The 21,043-nt window shown below is 67.7% G+C and overlaps 5 protein-coding genes across 5 annotated transcripts; 3 read left to right on the forward strand and 2 right to left on the reverse strand.

Moving 5' to 3' along the window:
- Positions 1 to 391: 391 nt before the first annotated feature.
- On the reverse strand, positions 392 to 3,559 carry CHLNCDRAFT_137687 (hypothetical protein; the record flags this gene model as incomplete). Its single annotated transcript, XM_005851354.1, has 10 exons — positions 392 to 611; positions 769 to 965; positions 1,122 to 1,236; positions 1,467 to 1,646; positions 1,774 to 1,843; positions 2,118 to 2,295; positions 2,456 to 2,540; positions 2,675 to 2,882; positions 2,962 to 3,022; positions 3,539 to 3,559. The coding sequence occupies 10 exons, from the start codon at positions 3,557 to 3,559 to the stop codon at positions 392 to 394; spliced, it is 1,335 nt and encodes a 444-aa protein (XP_005851416.1).
- Positions 3,560 to 3,717: 158 nt separating this feature from the next.
- CHLNCDRAFT_137688 (hypothetical protein) lies at positions 3,718 to 5,673 on the forward strand (the record flags this gene model as incomplete). Its single annotated transcript, XM_005851054.1, has 7 exons — positions 3,718 to 3,729; positions 3,810 to 3,984; positions 4,096 to 4,262; positions 4,416 to 4,500; positions 4,697 to 4,881; positions 5,069 to 5,243; positions 5,375 to 5,673. The coding sequence occupies 7 exons, from the start codon at positions 3,718 to 3,720 to the stop codon at positions 5,671 to 5,673; spliced, it is 1,098 nt and encodes a 365-aa protein (XP_005851116.1).
- Positions 5,674 to 7,361: 1,688 nt separating this feature from the next.
- On the forward strand, positions 7,362 to 8,768 carry CHLNCDRAFT_137690 (hypothetical protein; the record flags this gene model as incomplete). The annotated part of the gene is made up of 4 exons (XM_005851055.1): positions 7,362 to 7,612; positions 7,766 to 7,846; positions 7,978 to 8,281; positions 8,448 to 8,768. 4 exons carry the CDS (start codon positions 7,362 to 7,364, stop codon positions 8,766 to 8,768), a joined length of 957 nt encoding a protein of 318 aa, XP_005851117.1.
- Positions 8,769 to 8,805: 37 nt separating this feature from the next.
- Positions 8,806 to 13,014, reverse strand: CHLNCDRAFT_49837 (hypothetical protein; the record flags this gene model as incomplete). The annotated part of the gene is made up of 11 exons (XM_005851355.1): positions 8,806 to 8,922; positions 9,102 to 9,174; positions 9,339 to 9,458; positions 9,650 to 9,800; positions 10,029 to 10,164; positions 10,324 to 10,467; positions 10,617 to 11,306; positions 11,486 to 11,969; positions 12,085 to 12,555; positions 12,693 to 12,779; positions 12,923 to 13,014. 11 exons carry the CDS (start codon positions 13,012 to 13,014, stop codon positions 8,806 to 8,808), a joined length of 2,565 nt encoding a protein of 854 aa, XP_005851417.1.
- Positions 13,015 to 13,305: 291 nt separating this feature from the next.
- On the forward strand, positions 13,306 to 20,527 carry CHLNCDRAFT_137692 (hypothetical protein; the record flags this gene model as incomplete). Its single annotated transcript, XM_005851056.1, has 20 exons — positions 13,306 to 13,502; positions 13,687 to 14,164; positions 14,392 to 14,667; positions 14,946 to 15,089; positions 15,443 to 15,557; positions 15,803 to 15,913; positions 16,069 to 16,150; positions 16,539 to 16,619; positions 16,838 to 16,958; positions 17,426 to 17,510; positions 17,697 to 17,803; positions 17,983 to 18,039; positions 18,188 to 18,271; positions 18,478 to 18,577; positions 18,815 to 18,916; positions 19,103 to 19,218; positions 19,474 to 19,596; positions 19,829 to 19,879; positions 20,075 to 20,149; positions 20,330 to 20,527. 20 exons carry the CDS (start codon positions 13,306 to 13,308, stop codon positions 20,525 to 20,527), a joined length of 2,703 nt encoding a protein of 900 aa, XP_005851118.1.
- Between the last annotated feature and the right edge of the window lie 516 nt (positions 20,528 to 21,043).

Below are 21,043 nucleotides of genomic sequence, written 5' to 3' on the forward strand. Positions count from 1 at the left end.
TGAGGCTCGCGGCGGGCGGTGGCAGAGGCGGTGGCAGACGTGCGCCGCGCTCCTGCTAAAGCCCCGCCCACGATTGGAAGCCCTGCCAGGAATCGCACAGCGTCATCTGGGGCTGTGCAGAGGCTCTGGCGGGACTCAGGGCGCCCGAGCAGGCGCCCCCTTGCTGAGCGAGTGCACCACCGTTGCCCCGCTCACCTGAAATCCAAGAAGAGGTAGTCTAATTGAGCAATCAAATAATTTGCAGGCTGTTTGCATGGCATGCATTGGCATGCATGACATGCATGACATGGCATGCAAGGCGGGCGGCGGGTTCTCTCCAATTCCTGTTTGACTGTCAATTCCTGTTTCTAATTGTCAATTTCTGATGTTCGATTGCCAATTCCTGTCGACGTCAGGCCTTTTCCGCTGCCTGCCTGCTGCCCAGGTGACTGGCCACCTCCGGCTGCAGGCGCCAGGGAGTGAACTCCCGCAGCTGCTGCAGGAACTCAGGGCTGGCCGGCTCCTCTGGCGCAGGCACCAGGTCAACATCCTCTGGCGCAATCTCCCCGTGGTAAAATTGGCGGATGTACACAAAGCTCTCGCGGGATGCATGGTAGAGCTCGAAGAACCGACTGCAGCAGCAACAGGCCGCGGCGTCAAATCGCGTGCGCAGGTATGCGAGGAGGCATGCAGCTGTGGCACGCCTACTGCTTGCTTGCATGCATGCCGGCCACCCCATGCACAGCGTCGCCGGCGGCGCGCCTGCAGACCCGCCATGCACCAGCTCACCTGCAGTCCAGGTTGAGTGCCTGCCTGGGGATGATCGTGCTGCCCCCCGGGTGCTCAGGCAGCCAGCGCGTGACATCCAGAACCATGCCATCCAGGATGAGCCAGCACCCGCCCGCCGCATTCAGCCGCTTGACCTCCTCAAAGCTGAAGAAGCGCAGGCGGTCTTTGCACTCGCCCAGCCGCTCCTGGCAATACTCCTGTTGCGGGAGGGCAGGCGGTAACATGGACGCAGGGGTGAACTGCAAGGTTGCTGGGTGGCAGTGGGCCGGGCAGAGCCGCAGAAGCGCGTGGCATCCCGGCAGCGGCGGCAGCGGCAGCAACCGGCAGCGGCGGCAGGCGGCAGTGACCCTCACCTCCAGCGCACGCAAGCCCAGATGCTGCGCCGCCGCCAGCAGCTGGGAGCAGAGGTGCAGGCCAAAGGCAGGGGGCTTGCGCCCCAGCGCCAGCGCCTCCAGAAAGATGAGCACCCTGCAGGCGGGCAGCGACCACACTCAGCCAGCAGGCAGAGACTGCATGCGCTCCATCCCATCAACTGCGGCCCAACCAAGCTAACGGGCTGCTGTACTGGCCCCGTAACCAGCGGGTCCAACCTACCCACCAGCAGCTCACCCCGCTCTGCCACACCCAGCAACAGCCCCAGCCTGTCTCCACCCTGGCACGTGCCAGGCACCTCCCAGCCTCCCAGCATCCCAGCCCACCTGTCAAAGATCAGGGTGTCCACATCCACCGCCACCTCGGGCACGCTTTCCCCCTCTGACCGCACCGCCTTGGTGAGCGCGATGCACGGCCGCAGCAGCGCGCGCTTCACGGGGAACCACTCCCCATCGTTTGTTAGCACTCTGACGCTGCTGAGGGAGGGGCCGCTGGCGGGGCGCTGCCTGCGGGGAGGACCAGCTAGGTGGGCGGGGGAGGCAGGCAGGCGACAGTGGCAGCTATTGGGGGCAGTGCTGGTGGAAACAGGGGCTGGGCCACCCTTCAGCCTCCATTCCAGGGCGATCCTTGCACCTGGCGTTCTGCAGGACCACGCTGCCGCGGACAGTGGCCATGCTCTGTGGCAGCGATTCCGCCGCCGACGCTGTGCACGTAGCAGGCGGCCCGCCGCTGCCAGTGCCGCCTGCTCCACCACAAGATGCCACTCCCTGCTGCCCCGCTGTCGAGTGCAGGTAGACTTGGGTGTCATGGGTCAGCAGGCCTGCGCAGGCAGCAAAGCCATGCACGCTATGCCATCAGCAAGGCTTCCCAGGGCTGCTAGGAACTGTTGCGGGTGCATGCCACATGGGAGGGTCCACCCAGTGCCCCTTCCCCTCCTGCCTCGCCACATTGCCGTCCCCTCCCGCCTCGCACCTCACCTCGGTAGCAGTGGTAAGCGACCGCTTCCTCCTGCGCCTCTGCATCGAGCGTGTTTGTGGCCGTGATGCGCAGCAGCAGCTGGCGGGCGCCCACCTCGAGCACGCAGGCCTCGTTGAGGGCGAGCACCAGGCCAAAGTGCAGGCGCAGCAGCTCCCGGGTCAGCGCCCGGGCATCCACCTGCAGTGCCGCCAAGCAGTTTATTTCGGGATGGGCAACAGCAGCTGGCGGCAGGTCCGCAGCTGCCAGTGGGTGGGCAGGGAGGCGCAGGAGCGCCGCCTCGGGTCGCCGGCCCGTCTGCCCACTGCTGGACGTGGCCGCCTGCGTGGCTTGCCTGCACCGCCTCCTCCGACTTGCCCAGCTGCGACACCTCGCCCTCCACATCCACCAGCTCAAACGGCTCGCCGGCCGGCGGCACAAACACCCTGCAGGCAGACGCCGGGGCAAAGCACGCTGGCACACTTCCTTTGCATCGATGGCAGCGCCACCTCAGCTGCATCTGATACTTATCCTCCTGCAGGAAGCCAACAGAAAGCATGTAGGCCTCAGCGGCGCCGACCTGAAGTCATCTGAGATGCCGGCCCCTAAGTGCAGGTTGAACTGCTGTACCGCCGTCACCGCAACCTGCCCGTGCGCCACCCGGCCATCCTGCACCACCGCCGTGGCCAGCACGCAGTCGCTGCCAGAGGCGAGGGTCAGGAACCCCCGGCTGCTGCCATCTGCGATGCCCAGCTGCGCTGCGGTGCTGCGGCTGATCAGGGCGGGGCCTGCAAGGCGGGAGGCAGGCCATGGGGTGGGTCGAAGCATGGACAGGTGTGGTACTGGCACAAAAGAATTGGAGCTCACCCTGGCCATCCGGATGGTCGATCACATGCAGCTGCACCGCTGGCAGGCTCTGTGGGTCGACCTGCAAATGGGGTGGCGCAGGCGGCGGCACCACGGCGGAGGCATGTCGGGGGTTTTCTCCCGAGCGAACACCCGAGCGCACGGTTCAACGTGCAGATCACATTCCATCCAATCGATCAGCACAACGGGGCGGCGAGCGCAGGGGACACAGCGAAACCAGCTGCGCGCCTCGGGATGCGCAAGGCCGGCGTTGAAGCTGATTGGCGGGCGAGGAGTCCAGGAGGGCGACATCGGCAATTAGCACGCCGCCCGTGGAGAGTCGCTCATCTAGCCGCTCATCATGCCGCCCGCCAGCGAGGCGGCGGTGGCCGGGTGGCCATGCCGCATGATGCAATGCAGCCGGCAGCTGCAATGCAGCATTGCTGTCGATTCCGCGGGAGGTGCGGGCATGTGCTATGCATTCATCTGGCAGGCTCGCTTCAACAAGATGCCTGCCACGCATGTGCGGCGGCACTGGGCCCACGACGGTTATATGTGAACTGCTCAGCATGATCGGCACGGCATGTTACTACTGCACCTCCCTAGTGCTGCTAACCATCTCTGTCTGTCTGGCTCATATGGGCTGAAACTTGCACTTGTGCATGGGCATAACGGCCATGCCGCTGACATCCTGTGCGCTCCCGCCCGCTTGGCGGCACCCAACCCCCATGCAGTCTTGGTGGAGCAGGTTTGCGCTCAACTCGGCACTGGTTCAAGATGGGCTCAAAGGTGCTGTTGGCTGCCCAGCGTCGCCAGGAATATGGCCTGGCGATTGGCGTTCTCATGATGCCCTGCTGCCTTTCCTGCAGGGGGAGCCAGCAGGCGTGGACACGATTAAGCAGTTTGCCGAGGCGCTGCGCAGCAAGGGCGGCATCGAGAACCGGTCTGGTGTGCTGCAGGGCGAGCGGTTCGAGCTGTTCCGCGGCAAGGACCTGGTGCGGTGGGTGAAGGCCAACCCCGAGAAATGCGCAGCGGCAGGCGGAGGTGGGTGGGGCCCGCCGCCGCCGCCGCTGCTGCCGCTCCCTGCCCATGCTGCTGGGTGTTCCCTTCCGCTGGGTCCCTGCGCGTGAAACGCCACGCCCCTGCCTGCCACAGTCAAGGGTGGCGAGGGTGAGGAGCTGGCCAAGTACCTGGGCCAGCAGCTGATCCGGCGGCGCCTGGCACTGCGCGTCGACCGCCTCAACAAGAAGCCGCTACCGGGCAGCAAGCGCATGGTCAAGTTCCCGCGCAAGCTGGTGCCGCTGCCGCCGGAGCAGGCCAACGTGAGGCGTCCGCGAGGGAGGGGAAAAGAGTGGCGCAGCAGCGCTTGTCAATGGTGGATGGGATGCTGCCAGGGGTGCGGGGCAAGGAGGCCGTCATTCCCGTGTGCCGCCGCCTGCTGAGAGCTGCCAACCGAGCCTGCACGCTGCCCACAGGCGTTTGCTGAGGACGGCTTCTATGTGTGGCTCTGTGAGTGCCCCACCTCGCTGTGGACATACGTCTGGACCGCGCTCATCCCACGTGAGTCTCCGGCCTGCCCTGTTGGCACCCCTGGCGCGGGCTGACACTGTCTGCTGCCTCGCACGCCGGCCAGGTCGCCTGCCCTGCATGTTGCCATGCTGCTGCGTGGGGGTGTCGCGAATGTCCCCGCGCCAGCCTGCCCCTGATTCCCAGCCCGCGCCTGCCGCGCAACTCCCCTCCCCGCGTCGTCCCGCAGTGGGCGTGCTGGGCGCGTGCCTGTTCCCGCTGGCCCCCAACTGGGCCAAGGTGGCCGTCTTCTACCTCTCCTCCGGCCTCCTCATCCTCATCCTGGGCCTGCTGCTGCTGCGCGGCACGCTGGCGGCGGTGACGTGGATCGTCAGCGGCCGCACGCTGTGGCTGCTGCCCAACCTGCTGTCAGAGGTGGGTGGCGCCCGGGTGGAGGCAATTTTAGTGCAGTACTTTAAATGACACCGGGTGATCTGCCTGCTGTGCTGCTCATACAGCTGCATGGCATGGTGCGATCACTTGGCCGCAGTTCCTTCCACCCTCTCTCTAGCTCCGCCCGACTCACTGCGCCGTCCACGTCTGCCCATCTTCCTGCCCGTAGGAGCTGCCCATCACCCAGATCTTCAAGCCGCTGCTCTCGGTGCAGCACCCCGCTGAGAACGCCAGCAAGTGGAGCAGCCACCCGCTGACGCGGGTGGCGGTGGGGGCGGCGCTGGGCGGCTTTCTCTATGTGCTGTACAGCCACTCGCCCAACGCAGGCAAGCTCCAGCCTCCATGTGTGGCGCAGCAGGGCACGGCACAGACAGCAAGGCACGGCACGGCACAGCACAGCACGGCCACCCCCAATGCAAGCACCCTTGCCGGCCGCTCATTCACCCGCTTGCTGCCCCACCACTTGCCCCCGCAGCATCCATCGGAAACGAGGCCACCCGGTACCGCGACGACCTCATGGATTGGCTCGGAGTGCAGCGCGAGGGCTACCAGCGCCTCAGCAACAACAGCTCCGCGGCCGTCAACGCCACGGACGCGGCGGCGGCGAATGCCACGGCGGCAGGCGAGGAGGCAGGCGGGGCAGGCGCCGCCGCGGAAGCTGCCACCGAGCCGGCCGCTGAGGCCGAGGCAGCGGCAGAGGCAGCCGGCGACGCCGCAGCAGAGCCCGAGGCTGCAGCGGAGTCCGAGGCTGGGGATGCGGGCGCCGAGCTGTGAAGCGGCGCAAGCACAGCTGCTGCGGTTTGCTTGTGCACCCTCTGTTGTTTTCGCTGCGCACTTCGCTGACCTTTTGTTAAACTCTTGTTTGCTTCCCCCTCAATGCTCGGTGCCTGTACTTCAGTGAGCGCTTATGCCTTTCAGTGTTACCCACAAGGGGCGCAAGCACGGCACGCATGTCACAGCTGGGTACAAGGGGCCATGTGCTTGATGATGTGCAGTACCACGTGCCCATCGAGGTACACCTGCCCGGGCGGCGCTTGCGGTACCGCCGCCGCTCCCGCCCGCCCATGTGCGACCAGCTGGCCGACAGGGCGGCCGCTGCCGCACTGCTGCTGCTGCTGCCGTTCCCCAGCTCCCGCGTCGTAGTTGCCGCTGCCGTGAGCGGCACACGGCGTGGCGAATCCTCGCCGCGCCGCCAGCAGGACCACCCTGGCTGCTCTGTGGAATGCGGCTGGGAACAGGTGGTGGGTGGCGGGAGACCAGCGAGGCGGGCGGGTGGCGGCCTCCTGCACCGCAGCCCAGTTGCCAGGCTGCAGCGCCGCCACAGCTGCGGCCATGGCTCCCGAGGGGTCTGGGGCCCCCGCTGGGGTGGCCCCCGCCGCCAGCAGCAGCACCAGTGAGGCGGCCGCGCAGCGCAGCAGGCCCTGCTCCTGGCCGCTGCCCGCCGACGCGTACAGCTTGCTGAGCTGGCGCGTCACGTGCAGCTCCCGCCGCAGCTTGCGCAGCAGCACGGCCACAGCGGGCCCGGCGCCGCTGTCGGCGCTGCTGCTGGGCATGGCAGGCCCCACCACGTCAGCCCCGCGGTCAAGCAGCCATTTTAGCAGCAGCGGGTCGAAGTGGCTGCCCTCCAGAAAATCGGTGCTGAGCAGCGTGGTGGTGCAGTCTGCAGGGGAGCAGGGCACGAGTGCTGTCTTGGTTGCCTTGCGCAAGTTCAGCTTGGCTATGCCTGGGCAGCGCGACTCGGAGCCACCACCACCGCCTGCCCACCCACCGGCGCCGTGCTCTGCCAGCAGCTCCGCCAGCTGGAAGTTGCGCAGGGCCAGCGCCTTGCCCAGCGGCGTGTGCTGGCCGCCGCAGTCGCGCCAGCGGATGTTTGGGTCTGCGCCCAGCGCCAGCAGGCGGCGCGCCACCGCCAGGGCAGACGTCGGCTCCAGCGGCGCGCACACTGCTGCTTGCAGCGGATACAGGTGCGCCCCTCCAAAGGGGGTGAACACCTTGCTGCAGGCAGGTTTGCAGGTGGGGCAGAGTTAGTATGTGAACCGGCAGCGGGAGCGGCTGTGCTGGCGAACGCCAGCAGCTCTGACCTGTTCACGGGGAGGTCGGAACCCTGCAGCGAACTCTCTATCACGGGGCTGTCGTTGACGACGAGCGCACACACCAGCCGTGTGAGCGCCGCAACGGCGACCTCCTCGTGCGTTCGATCGCCGAGACGAATTCGCCTGACACTGTCCACCACTCCCTCAACGGGCAGTAAGGAGGCCATTGCAACAGCAGGGAGGTGTCGCAAGAAGAGCAGGAGTGCTGATTGCAGTGGTTTTTGGAGGTGACGGCGACTCCACGTCAACACATGCACGCTGCGATGCTAAGCGCGATGCACTCAGTTTGAAAGCCATTTGACCGGCCTCAGCTTCAACTCTCACTGTTCACCCCGCGCATTTTCGTTGGCTGCTTCAATTCGCACAGCCATGCAAGAGGCCGTTCCTGCTCCAGAGCCCGCTGGGCCCGTTCAGCAGCAACTGGGGCTGGCCCAGCCGCTGCTCAGCCTGGCAGATGCGCGCCCCCGGGCCGTGTGGAGGAAGAGGTCGCTCGAGGAGGCGGAGGAGTGCGAGTTTGATGGTGACAGGAGCAGCCGCCTGTGCCTGGCGTCCACGACCCGCGCCGGCGGCAGCCAGCCCGCATCTATCGACTTCTACAATGCCTCTGAGCGCAGCGTGAGGTGAGGGGGAGGTTTGCAGGCCACCAGGGCACGAGGATTGTTGCGGGAGCGGCTGCGGTGCCGGTGGCAGCCGCGGAGGCGGTTGGGGCTTGCATGCTGCCAGTGGCTGCTTGTGACAGTTGCGCCTTTTCACATGCAATCCCAATCTTGCAGAGTGAACTGGGTCGACTTTGACGGAGCAGAGGTGCCCTACACCGTGCTGGAGCCGGGGCAGCGCGCGCAGTACAGCAGCTGGTGGGTCGGCTGCCGCCTGCTGCCACCCGCTGCCTCCACCCCCGCAGTGCTGCTGCCGCTGCCACGCTGCGCAGCCCCTCCCCAACGTCTTCCTTCTGATCCTCGTGCTTTCACTTTCCTCGTGCCAGCAGGTCCGACCACATCTGGGTTGTACGGGAGCTGGGCGCCGCCCGCCGCATGTGCATCGACGGCGCTCAGGCGGTGGTGGCGCATGCCCCGTCGGGCCACCTGGCCACCATCGCAGACCCGCCCATGCTGCCCTGGAACGAGCACACCCACGCCGCCTTTCCTCGGCAGCTCCGCAGCGAGGTGCAGGCCCTGGTGCTGTGCTGGCAGCGGCTGGGCGCGGCCGCCGGCAGCGGCAGCCAAGCTGGTTGCCCTGCGGCGGCCAGCTTTGCCTCCCCGGCTGACCTTGGCAGCCTCTCTTTTGACCTGGTGAGGCAGCATGCCGGGGTGGTGTGTGGGTGCTGGCGTGCGCTGATGGGCGCTCACAGTTGGGCTCCACAGAACGATACACAATACACAGTCAAGGCGGCGTGCCAGAGCCACATCGCCTTGAATGAAAGCCCGCTCGCTGCTCTCCCCTGGCGTCCTGCTGCAGATCCTCGAGATCATCGGCCAGCACATGGCAGCGGCGGGCGTGTGGCAGGAGGCCTGCACCGCCAGCCACCCTGACATCCGCCCCCTCCAGCTGCGCAGCCAGGAGAGCTTTGCCGCGCTGCTGGCGCGCAGCACGCAGCTGCACGGTGGCAGGCTGCCGCCACGCAGCAGGCTGACCGCCGAGCAGCTGGAGCGTGCCGTGCAGCTGGCGCCGCCGCTGGCACTGCAGCAGGTGGCGGCGGCAGCTCCCGACAGCCCCAGGCTGCCCTCACTGCTCGCCGGCCTGTTTGGCGATCTGCTGGGCGCCCTGGGGCTGCAGTGAGGCGCTGCGGGCATCGCCGCCACTGCGGCCGCCATGGCTAGGCCTGGCTGGCAGCTGGCAGGCCCCGGTCCAGCTCCACCCAGCTCAGCTTCCTGCCGCTGCGCAGCTCGTTCAGGCGCTCCTGCCGCGTGCGCTTGCGCAAGTCCTCCACCTCCTGCAGTTTTCAAGCAACAGCCGTCATCTCTTGCAATGCTAATGCTGCCTTACCTCACCGGTATCTTCTGGCTGTACCCTGCTGTACCGCAACATCGACATCACTTGATCATCATGAATGCTGTGGCTTGCCCCTGCCCCTGGATGCCTCGGTATACTCGGTAGCGCTTGGCGCCTCACCTGCAGCCGCCCCCGCCTTGTGCGCTCAGCCTCCTCGATCCGCTTGGCCGGCTCCTGGATCGCCTCACGAATCCTGCAGGCCGCGACATGGCCCACCTTGAAGCCCCCGCGTGGCTGACGCATCCACCTCACTCGCAGGGAGCCGCTCAGGCTGCCAGGGTCGTGAAGGAGGTGGGCTGGCCTGCGGCGGGCAGCTGGGCGCCTGCCGGCAGCCACGTCAGCGCCAGCCAGGCGCACCTGTGCTTGTCCAGCACCTCCTCGGGCAGGTCACTGTAATCCTTCTCATAATCATCCCACGCAATCTCGCCGTGCTCCCGGAACAGGCGCGGCCACCACATCTCTGAGTGCAACCAGTGCCTGCAAGGGAGCACGGGCGGGGCGAGAGAGCTTGTGAGGGTCCTGCAACTGACTGTTGGTACAGGGCGCGGGGTTGACGCTGGCTCCGCCGTTCAGGCAGGCAGGCTCGCAGAACGGGCGGGAGAGCAGCTGCTGCATCACAAACGCAAGCAAGCCCGCCATGCACAGCAGCCCGGCCCGGCCCAACTCACTTCTTCAGCACCTCAAGGTTCATCTTGCGCAGGTAGATGGCGCACCCGTCCTCCCCCTCCCCGCCGCAGTGCGTCCAGAAGCAGTCCTCGGGGACGACGCCCCGCTCCAGGCTCCCCTCCAGATACACCTCCCCGGTGGCGCGGTTCCACACTGCGGTGGTGGTTGGCAGTGGTGGGTGGTGAAGTATGTGTGCGTGTGTGGGTAGGGGCAGGGTTGGTGTGGCGATGGGGTGGAACGTGTGAAAGGGATGCAGCACAGCAGGCAGAGGGAGGGCACGGCAGGCTCCAGCGCAGCCCTGCTGCTGTAGCCCAGCCCTCTCCCGCTCAACGACGCCCCTCCCCGCAACACTGCCGCCAGCGAGAGCCGGGATGGGCGCACCCTTGAGCGAGTAGGGCTGTATGTCGACTGCCAGCTGGCGGTTGGGGAGCTCAGGGGGCACCCGCAGCGCCACCACCTTCACCTCGCCCCCCGTCTGCCGCCAGCGGCACGAGCCGTCCGCCAGCTCCGCCCACACCTGCGGGCCGGGAGGCGGCGCCTCAACACGCATTCAGCGCCAATTTTACTTCTTCCGCAAGCCTGGCCCCTGTCCGTGCCTCTGCCACTGCTCCCTGCCTCCCCCCACATGAAAGTGTCACACATGCTCCCACATCCACGCCACCAGCAACACACCCACCTCTTCTGGCTTCTCCGTCACGTCATAATAGACACGGCTCATGCAGAAGGGGTGCTTGTCCACGCGCTCCACCAGCGAGCCGTCGGCCCGTACCAGGCGGTACATGCGGTACGGCAGCTCCAGCTCCATCTTGGGGCGAGAGGGCTGCGGTACAGGCGGTACAGGCCAGCGGCAGCGCCAGGGGTGACGGCCCATGCAGCAGCAACAGCTGCACACGACGGCCCTCACTGCGAGAGGGCAGCAGTTTGCGTGAGCCCTCTGCTAAAATGCTGCTGCCGCTGAACACAACTCACCACAACCAGGCGCCTCTCCTGCTCCGGCGCCACCTCGGCATCGGCCCTGTTGAGCGCCTCCTGCTGCGCGCGCTCCGCCTCGTTGGCACCAGCGCACGCGGGCGTCACGTCCGTGATCTCGCCGCCGCACAGCCGGGGGTCTGGCAGCCCCAGCGCCGCCGTCACCTGCTCGCCGCCCAGCAGGGCAGCCAGCCGGCGGCGCCGCAGCTCCCGCTCCTCCTCCCGCTCCCGCTCCTGCTCTGCGGGCGCAGGCGCCTGAGCAGCACCCTCAGGCTCGACTGCCTCCATGTCGCTTTCCTCCTCGTTGCTGGCCACGCTGCAGCTGCTGGTGGGGCTGGCGCTGCCGTCTGGCCCCGCTGCGCCGCCAACCGCCTTTACCAGCTCGTTGGCTGCCAGCAGGTCGGCCCCCATCTGCACATGCACCAGCACCTCCAGGTGGGGCCGAGCCGCGGTGGGCGCCAGCACCCGCTCGATGCTGACCGCCAGGGGGCTGACGCCCGCCGCCGCCGCCAGGCCCGCGCGCAGCGCCTCCCTCGCCGCGGAGCCGCAGTCGGCGGCCCGGGCTGCGGGGAAGGCCAGCCGCAGCTCTGCTTGAAACACGTGCTGGCCGGGCAGCAGGCGGCCCGCGGTGCCCAGGCCCCTGCGGGAGGAGGCCCCGGTGGCGCCCTCGTGGTAGATCTCAAGCTGGATCTGCGGGGACGGAAGGCAGGCAGGACAGGCGGTACAGGCAGGCAATAGGACACCAGCAGATGCGTGTGCGGGCGGACGTGCATGTCATCGTGCTGAGACAGCAGGAGGAGTCCCGACTGCACCATCACCACCCCCTGCATGCGGCAGTACCAGCGGGAGGCGCAGTACCATGCGCCCACCTCGTCCAGGTCCCTGCTGCTCAGCTTCTCGCTGGCGTCGTGCAGCCGCTCGCCCAGGCCGTCCATGCCGGGGTCGAGCTCGGCAGCCTGCAGGAACGCCTTGGCCGCCTGCCGGCAGTCCATGTCTGCATGGTTGGGCTCCGCCATGCATGCCTCTCCCAGCTTGTGGTATGCCGTCGCCAGCTGCAACCTCAGCACCTCCGCACCCAGGCCCTGCCCCTGCCCCCGCTGCGAGTCGCCCGGCTCCGCTGCCTGCTGCTGGCCCGCAGGCCGAGCCCCTGCAGGGCCCTTGCCGCCACCCTGCTCCTGCTCCTGCTCCTGCTGTTGCTGCTGCTGCTGCTGCTGCTGTGCCTTACGGAGGGCCCCTACCGCCGCCTGCGCGTCTGCTCGCGCCTGCAGGTAGCAGCGGGCCTGGATGTGCGCCATCGCGCGCAGTATGTACGCCTCCCCAGGCTCCAAGCCCTCCCGCAGCCAGCCCAGGTATCTGCAGGCACGGATGGCAGGCAGGCACCTTGCGCACTGGCTGCCGAGGCGCCGCATGGCTGCCGACAGGGCTGCGGGGAGTGGCTGCCGAGATGCGCATGCTGCTGGCGGCCCACCGTTTGTAGTATGGCCCCGGCCTGGGCTGGCCCCTGTGCTCCTCCTTCAGGTGCCGGAACATCCCCTCTGCCAGCTCCTGCTCTGACGCCTCCTCCACTTGTGGAGCCTCCATGCGCCCCTCGCCCTGCAGGCCCTCCATCAGCGCCAGGATGCCGCGCCCCAGCTGCTCCCGCGTCAGCCGCTGCACCGCCTGGCGCAGCCGCCCCTCGCACTCCGCCCTGGCGTCGCCCGCCGCCAGCCGCCAGGCTTCCAGGAAGGCCAGCACAGCCTCTGGCGTGCGCTTGAGGGCCAGCAGCGCGGTGCCGCAGCGCCAGTGCGCCTTGCTCCACCCCGGCGCCAGTCGGGCCGCCGCCTCGGCGTCCCGCAGCGCGTCGCCGTACCGCTGCGCCTTCATGTACGCCAGGCAGCGGTTGCTGTGCAGCGCGGGCAGGGCTGCCTTGTCGGGCTTCAGGTCGATAGCCTCGCTGTACCTGCAGGCCGGGGAGGCAGGGAGGAGCGGGCATGGGAGCCTGCCGAGGCTTGCCTTCCTGTGACTTCTCAACACAAAGCGGCTATCAACACAAAGCGGGCTCCGCTGCCGTGCCTCCACATCCAGCAGCAAGCACACGGGGCTTGCCTCTCCCAGGCCTGCCGGCAGTTGCCCTGCTTGATGGCCTCATCCCCCCGGGCCTTGAGGTGCTCGGCCTTGAGGCGCCTGCAAGCAGCGGAGCAGCCCCGTCGCACCTGCTGCAAATGAGCGGCGGCGGCGGCAGCTGCCCCTTGCACTTCCCGGCCTGCTGCAGTGCCTGCGGCCCCCTTCGCGTCTCTTCCAGCACGCAGATGAGACGCTACACGCACCGCAGGTTGGCGTCTAGCTCCTGGGGGCGCTCCTTGGGCCCGGCCCCAAAGTGCTGCCTCACCACCTCCTCCAGGGACAGCTTCATGGTCATTGCACGTTATGACACATACAGGAGGGGCGGATGGAAGGCTTGCAGAGGGCAATTGCGGTCAGGCTCCTGCTGCGTGCTGGGCCAGATGGCAGTGGAGCAAATGGAAGAGAGGGGCTTTGCAATGGAAGCATTGCATCTGCAGTGATCGCCGGCCAGCCTGCAGCCCCCCTCCTCTTGACCTTGCGACAGCCAGTGGTGGGGCTCTCTCGGCGGTGCGATCGGCGGAGCCCCGCGACGTTGCCCTGATCGGGGAACGTTCTCCAGCACGGCCAGCAGGGGACAGAGGCGTGCATGGCGCAGGTGCAGGCGACTTCCCCCGCCACCAGCAGCTCCTCGCAGCCGGGGTGGGGGCTGTTTGTAGGGGGCGTGCTGCTGGGCAGCACCGTGGCGGCAGGCGCGGCCTACCTGGCCGTCCGCTATGCCAGCACGTCGGCGGCAGACGACCTGCGGCGGGCGTCGAGCGCCGGCGGCAGGCGCCGTCCACCACGGTGAGGCAGCAGGGAGGGCTGCGCCGTGGGCCTGCCGTCACATGCGCGGGGGTCGGTGCAGGGCAGGGCAGGCGCAGGCAGCTGATGTGCCTCGTCTCGGGGCCCGGCAGGCGCAGCCGGAGGAGCAGCACGCATGATGCCGCCGCTGCTGAACCCAGGTGGATGCGGACTTGCGCCCCCGCAGGCCCGCCGCCCGCGGCCCCGCCGACAACCCGCCCAGCGGCAAGCCGCTGGCCCGCGCCAACACAGGCCTCTACTATGGAGAGGAGGGCGCGGAGGGCCAGCAGGCGGCGGGCGGCAAGGCCGGCAACGGCCACCTCGACCCGCGCGGCTCCCGCGGCAAGCAGTCGCCGCGCTTCATGCAGCCGCTGGCGCCGGGGCAGCACCACCACGACGGCCCCGACACAGAGGCGCTGCTGTCTGAGGACAACGCGGCGGGGCTGCCGCCGCAGCGGCTGCGCCAGGTCAACGAAGTGAGCGAGTCGGAGGCGTGGGCGGTGGTGGGGCGCGGCGAGCGGCCCGCCCACATCTACGCGGGCCCCGCAGACCGCTCCAACCAGGCCGCCGCGGGCTACCTGCGCAACCAGAGCTTCTCCTTCCCCACCATGCTGGCCGCGGGGGCCTCGCCCAGCCAGGCGCAGATGCTGCAGGCGGCGCCGCGGGTGAGCGGCACAGGGCGGCGCCCGATGTTTGGTGCTGGGGATGCATGCAGGCCTCTCTGCAGCTCCTTCGCAGACGCACGCTGCCAGCCCCCCGGCTGCGCTGCACAGGCTGGATGCGCCGGTGCAGGCCCCTGCCGCCGCGCCATGCCGGCATGCCCCTGCCGCGCTGCTGCCGACTCCCGGCCCCTCCCCTCCGTTGCCCCTCCTCGGCCTGGCCTCCCCTGCAGCAGCTGGTGCCGCCGCTGACGCTGGAGTCGCGCCCCTCGAGCGGCGGGCCGGGCCAGCCGGGCATGGCGCCCGGCGGCGCCCCCGCCTCGCCAACCCAGATGGTGGTTGCCTCCTACCCCGCCGCCATCACAGCGCAGGCGCCGCCAGCCATGCAGACAATCACCACCGCAGATGCGATGGCTACTGAGGGCCGGATCATAGAGGATGCAGCCATGCATGAGCAGTATGTGCGGGTGATCACGCCGGAGCCCACGCCCACAGAGGAGACCGAGGAGGTGCGCCGGGGATGGGCGGCGCGGCAGCGTGCGGCACGGCCGGCCAGCACGCCAGGGTGTTTGGGGGCTGTGGGGAGATCGCGCATTTCGCACATCGGAACGCTCCTTTCGTCTGGCCCGCAGTGTGCCGGCCTGTCCCCTACCGGCCTGCCCGCTCATTGCCACACACCACATTACACCCACACCCAACACACACCACACGCCATGCTCACACCACACACACACACACCTTCCCACACCCCCTCCTGCTCCTGCTCCTGCCTCCCTCCCGCCCCCAGGTGTGCCACCTCTTGCGCCAGGCGCTGGACATGCGGCACCGCTGGCTGTTCCGCCAGCAGTACAGCCCCGAGCAGCTGGCGCACCTGCCCGAGGCGGTGACGGTGACACAGGTGTACGGAGACCCGTTCAGCTGGCAGGAGCAGGTGCGGGGGCGGGGCGCTGCGCGGGCCCAGTCCAGACATTGATGCCTGGTCCAGTCAGGGCAGCTTTCATCCTTGGACAGGGCTCAGCTCAGGGAATGAAACGACCCCTGAGGGCTGGCGTGGCATGCACCGTGCCGCACCAAGTGCGGCACCTGCTCGCTGTGTTGTGTACCATTGAGAGCTGGGAGCTGCACCAGGCTGGTGTGTGTGTGTGTGTGTGTGTGTGTTGAGGGCGTCGTTGGCTGGGCTGGCGATGCCGTTGGTGTGGCAGATTGCGCGCGTTGGTGCCGCCACTGCCCTGCCTCTCCAACTCGGCCCACTGCCCGTCGCCGTGCGGTGCTCCCCTCCTGCAGGATGTGCTGCCGTGCGAGCTGGAGATGGTGGAGGGGGTGATGCAGATGTGGGCAGACGACAGCAGGGAGCAGCAGGTGTTTGCGCCGCCCGGCACCGCCACAGAGTTCTTCTCGGGTGAGGGAGGCAGGGGCGCCACCGCCTGCGCGCGCTGCCCGCGGGGCGGCGAGGCCCAAGGCGGCACAGGGACGGCAGGGGGTGGGAGAAACTGGCAGCTGCGGCCAGCGCCTCGTGCGCGCCGCTTCCCTGTGTCCCCACGCACATTGACCACACCACAGGCCACGCACGTACCGCAAGCACACTGCCCTCTCATGCTGTGCCTGCTGTGCCTGCTGTGCCTGCTGCGCCCGCTGCCCGTGCAGACATGCACTGGCTCCTCAAGGTGATCAGCCTGGGCCACGTGCGCACCTTCACCCACCACCGCCTGCTGCTGCTGGAGCAGAAGTTCAACCTCCACGTCATGCTGAATGCCGGTGAGCTGCCGCAGGGGCTGGCCCGCATGGGACGGGGCTGCGGAGTTGCATCAAGCGGCGTGACAGTCGCCGCCGCCGCCGCGCCGCGGCCTCCACCGGCACACCCAGTACCACGCGTCCCGCGCTTAGCGCGCTGCGCCGCCCCGCTGCCGCAGACAAGGAGTTTTTGGCGCAGAAGAGCGCCCCGCACCGCGACTTCTACAACGTTCGCAAGGTGGACACGCACGTGCACCACAGGTGAGGGGTGGGGAGGTGTGTGTGTGTGTGGTGTGGTGTGGGCGTGTGTGTGTGTGTGTGTGGGTGGGTGTGTGGTGGGTGTGTGGGTGTGTGGGTGTGGGTGTGGGTGTGGTGTGGTGTGGTGTGGGCGTGTGGTGTGGTGTGTGTGTGTGGTGTGTGCGTGGAGAGTGTGTGGATGGTAGTGTGTGTGTGTGTGTGTGTGTGTGTGTGAGAGAGAGAGAGCGAGACAGAGAGAAAGAGAGAGAGAGAGAGAGAGAATGTTTCCTGGGGCAGAGTGAAGGGGGTTTGCCTCACCACCACACGTGCCACCACTGCCGCCGCCCTCAGCGCCGCCCCTGCTCCCTGCCTGCCTGCCTGCCTGCCTGCCTGCCTGCCCCCCTGCCTGCAGCGCGTGCATGCACCAAAAGCACCTGCTGCGCTTCATCAAGAGCAAGCTGCGGAAGGAGCCTGATGAGGTGGTGATCTTCAGGTGAGGTGCTTTGGGTAGTGGGCCGAGCTGGGGTGGGTGGAAAAACCATGCCCATGTGTACATTATACTGCCTGCAGAGCCAGGGCCGCTGGCCGACCGCTGCCACCCCGCTTGCTGCGGGCAGACGACGGCGCCTCCTGCTGCAGCGCCGGCCACAGCTGACCCGCTGGCTGCTGACATAGTGCCGTCGTGCATACCGCCTCGTCGTACTGCCGCAGGGACGGCAAGTACCTCACGCTGCGGGAGGTGTTTGAGTCGCTCAACCTCACGCCCTACCACCTCAACGTCGACACCCTGGACGTGCATGCCGACAAGAACATCTTCCACAGGTGGGGGTGGGTGGGGTCTCATGCATGGTGGTAGTGGGGTGTTTTGGGGGGGACAGAACCAGGAATGGGTGGCGCCTGCGGGTCGCTGCGCAGGCACAGCCGGCGGCTCGCATGCGCAAATGCGCTGCCTGATGTGCCGGCTTCCCCGCCCGTCTTGCGACGCCTGCCCCCCAGGTTTGACAAGTTCAACCTCAAGTACAACCCCTTTGGCCAGTCGCGCCTGCGGGAGATCTTCATCAAGCAGGCAAGCAGGCGGCCTCACATGCTTTGCTCTCCGCTGTGCTTGCCGCTGTGCTTGCTGCTGAGGCTGGCCGCTGGGCCGTGCCGGCCTGCAGAGAAGCATGCTGGGACTTGTTAATTCCCAGCCTCCACCCCACCTCACCCCCTGCCTGCCTGCCTGCCTGCCTGCCTGCCTGCCTGCCTGCCTGCCTGCCTGCCTGCTCCCTCCTCTTCTCCCCTGTCCTCTCTCCGCCGCAGGACAACCTCATCCACGGCCGCTTCCTGGCTGAGCTGACCAAGGAGATGTTTGCAGACCTGGAGGCTTCCAAATACCAGCACACGGGTGGGTGGTGGTACGGCATTTACTCAGGGTGTGTGGCGGTCTGTGTGTGGATGGTGTGGTGTGTTTTGGGCGATCGGCGCAGCGGTTTGCGGCCGCAGGCAGGGAGCGGCTGGGGAGCTGGCGGCCGCCGGCCGTGCGTGCCGCACCCAGTACCGCCACCCGTACCGCCTCGTGTACCGCCCGCAGAGTACCGCATCAGCGTGTACGGGCGCAAGCCTGTGGAGTGGGACACGCTGGCGGCCTGGGTGGTGCAGAACCGGCTGTACAGCGACAACAACATGTGGATGATCCAGGTGGGGTGGGTGGTGGTGGTGGCAGGCTGTGTGCATGGTGTTGGTGGGGTGTCGACCTGGGGAGGCAGGCAGGCAGGCAGGCAGGCAGGAAGGAGGCTGGCTGGTTGGGAGCTGCCTTCCCGGGCGGGCAGCTGCCCTCACGACCGGGCTGGGTGCACTGCTGTACCGGTGTACCGCAGGTACCGCGGCTGTACAATGTGTACAAGGAGCAGGGCATCATTGAGAACTTCGAGCAGGTTGGCCAGCAGCGCCTGGGTGACCGTGGGGTTGCATGCTGGGTGGCACGGTGGCTTGAGATGCCGGTTGGTGCTGCCGCCCTGCTGGCACTGCATGGAGCTTCGCCGCCACCCCACCCCTGGCCCGCCTGCCTCCCGCCTGCCGCAGCTGCTGGCCAATATCTTCACGCCTCTGTTCGAGGTGACCCGCGACCCCAACTCCCACCCGCAGCTCCACCTCTTCCTGCGAGGGGTGAGCCCGCTGCGCTGGGCACGCTGCGCACGCTGCGCCTGCCGGCGCCGCCGTGCCGGGGCACCGGGGCCGCCTACAGGGCGGCTGCCGCGGCTGGCTGGCTGGTAGCGGTGCCAGGCTGCTGCGCTGCGTCGTGCTGGCCTCGACCGCGGCCGTGTGTCTGCACCTGCTGTGAACTGGCCACCGCACACGTGCATCCTGCGCAGGTATCTGGTTTCGACCTGGTTGATGATGAGTCCAAGCCAGAGCGGCGCCCCAACAAGCACATGCCCAACCCGCGCGACTGGAACTCCAAGCACAACCCAGGTATAGGGTGGCAGAGCTGGGTGGTTTGGTGGCAGGCTGGGGAGAGTAGTGAAGAGTGCGGCGTGCGGCACGGGCGGCGCCCAGCCAGCCAGGACGGCAGCGGCGGTCCATGGGTCCGTGCCGCACCCCACCGTGCCTGCCGCAGCCACCCTGGCCGCTGCCGTGTCTGATGTGCTGCCTGATGCACCGCATCGTGTACCGCCTGATGTGCTGCTGTACTGCCCTGCTGTACCGCAGCTTACGCGTACTACGCCTACTACATGTATGCCAACCTGTATGTGCTCAACAAGATGCGGGAGGCGCGCGGCCTCAACACTTTCAACTTCCGGCCGCACGCGGGTGGGTGGGCGCGGGGCGGGGCGGCGCGGGAGCGCTGCGGCGGCTGTGGGCCACTGCACTCGAAGCGCTGCCGCCGCGGCTGCATCGGGCCTACCCGCGCCTACACACACACACACACACACACACACTCTCTTTATTATGAGAATTAATTATTGATTCCCACCCACCCCTGCGCCGCCCCCCCAGGCGAGGCGGGCGACATCGACCACCTGGTGTCCTCCTACATGCTGGCCGAGAACATCGCGCACGGCATCAACCTGCGCAAGTCGCCCTCCCTGCAGTACCTGTACTACATCTCGCAGGTGGGTGGGTGGGTGGGTGGGTGGGTGGGTGTGCAGCACCCCAGCAGGCGTGGGTATGTGCGCGTGAGTGGATGGATTTGCAAGGGCGTGGATTGTGTGTGTGTGTTTGTGCTCGTGGTTGTTGTGAGAGGGTGTGCAGGCGGGGGCGGGCGGGGCCTAGGAGGGCGTTGCGGGGTTCGGTTTGTGGCGGGGAGGTGGCGCCGACCCCCGGTCTGGCCTCGGCCCCCGCCTCTGCCATCTCCCCGCCCGCTGCAGATCGGGCTCTGCATGAGCCCTCTGTCCAACAACTCGCTGTTCCTGGACTACCATCGCAACCCCTTCCCCACCTTCTTTGCCCGCGGCCTCTCCGTCTCCCTTTCCACCGACGACCCGCTGCAGGTGCGGGGCGGGGCGGGTGGGGGCGCACGGTTGTTGTGCCGGGCTCACGAGCCCGGCATGCATGTGGGGAGTGCATGTGTGAGGCTGGGAGCTTCTGCATTACTTGGGGCGACGCCAGTCGACCAGCGCCAGGAAACGGGTGGAGCCACCCATTCACTTGTCCACCTCCGCATGCCCTTCCCGGCCTGCCCCTGATGGTTTCCTCCCTGCCCCCCGTACTTTCCTCCCGCAGATCCACCTCACCAAGGAGCCGCTGGTTGAGGAGTACTCGGTGGCGGCGCAGGTGCGGTACCGCTGGTATTGCTTTATCGTTGGCACCGCTTGCTGGTGGGAGCAGATGCCGTGCTGGCTGGCAATGCGGCCGCCCACCCAGGCACCGCAGCTGCCGAGCCGGCTCCCTGCCCTGGCCGCTTCCTTGCGGCCGCCCCCGTGGCTGACCTCGCCGCTGGCGTTGTGTGGCTGTGGGGTTGCGCCGCAGGTGTGGAAGCTCAGCGCCACCGACCTGTGTGAGGTGGCGCGCAACAGCGTGCTGCACTCGGGCTTCCCGCACCAGGTGTGTGTGGGGGGGTGCCTGGCCTGGGTGGCGGCATTGATGTGTATGTTTGGCGGCGGTGGTGGTCCGCTGGGGCACGCAGCGACGGCTGGCCAGGCTGCTCCTGCTCCCAGCTCCTCCCGACCTGCGCCTGGCCCCATCCCCATCCCACCCTGCCTCACCCTGCCGCCGCCGCCGCAGGTAAAGATGCACTGGGTGCACACCGAGTACTGGAAGCTGGGCCCCGAGGGCAACGACATACAGAAGACAAACGTGCCCGCGCTGCGCATGCGCTTCCGCAAGGACTGCCACCAGGAGGAGATGGGGCTGGTGATGATGGGCGCCGCCAACCACGCGGCCCGCCTGCGCGCCAAGGAGCTCTACAGCCTGGCAGAGTGAGGGGGGGGGCATGGTTGGGGTCCGCGCAAGGGCGGCGGCGCCGGCTGGCGGCCGCTCCCGTGCGTGCACGGCTGCCCGCGTCGGCGGGGAGCGGTGGCCCCGAAACCGAGGAGCAGCCTTTTGTGCGGACCCGGGACAGGGCCCTCCCGGTCCTCCTCCTCCTGCCTGGGCCGCAGCTTATTGCACCTTGTATTCTCTCCCCTATTCTACGTTCCTTCTGTGCATTTCATTCGCAGTACCTCATTTTTTGTGGGCCTGGGCCATACATGCCATGGCTGCTGCACTCTTGCTCTCCCACGACTGTTTTGAGACTGCCTCTGGTCAGACTGTCGTGGCTAGCCAGCTTACCAAGCAGGGAGATGCATCGAGGCGAAGGCAACATGAGAATGCCGCCACCGCCACTCTCGGCGCAGCCAAGTTGGCAGCCAGCGCCTGTCGTTCACTATCACCCCAGCCTCTGTTGCATACTGTGGTTTACAGAAGCTCTCCAGAAGCCATGGAAAAACTGTGGAAGGG

Source organism: Chlorella variabilis, assembly GCF_000147415.1.
Source record: "Chlorella variabilis unplaced genomic scaffold CHLNCscaffold_2, whole genome shotgun sequence".
In the NCBI taxonomy this organism is placed as follows: domain Eukaryota; kingdom Viridiplantae; phylum Chlorophyta; class Trebouxiophyceae; order Chlorellales; family Chlorellaceae; genus Chlorella; species Chlorella variabilis.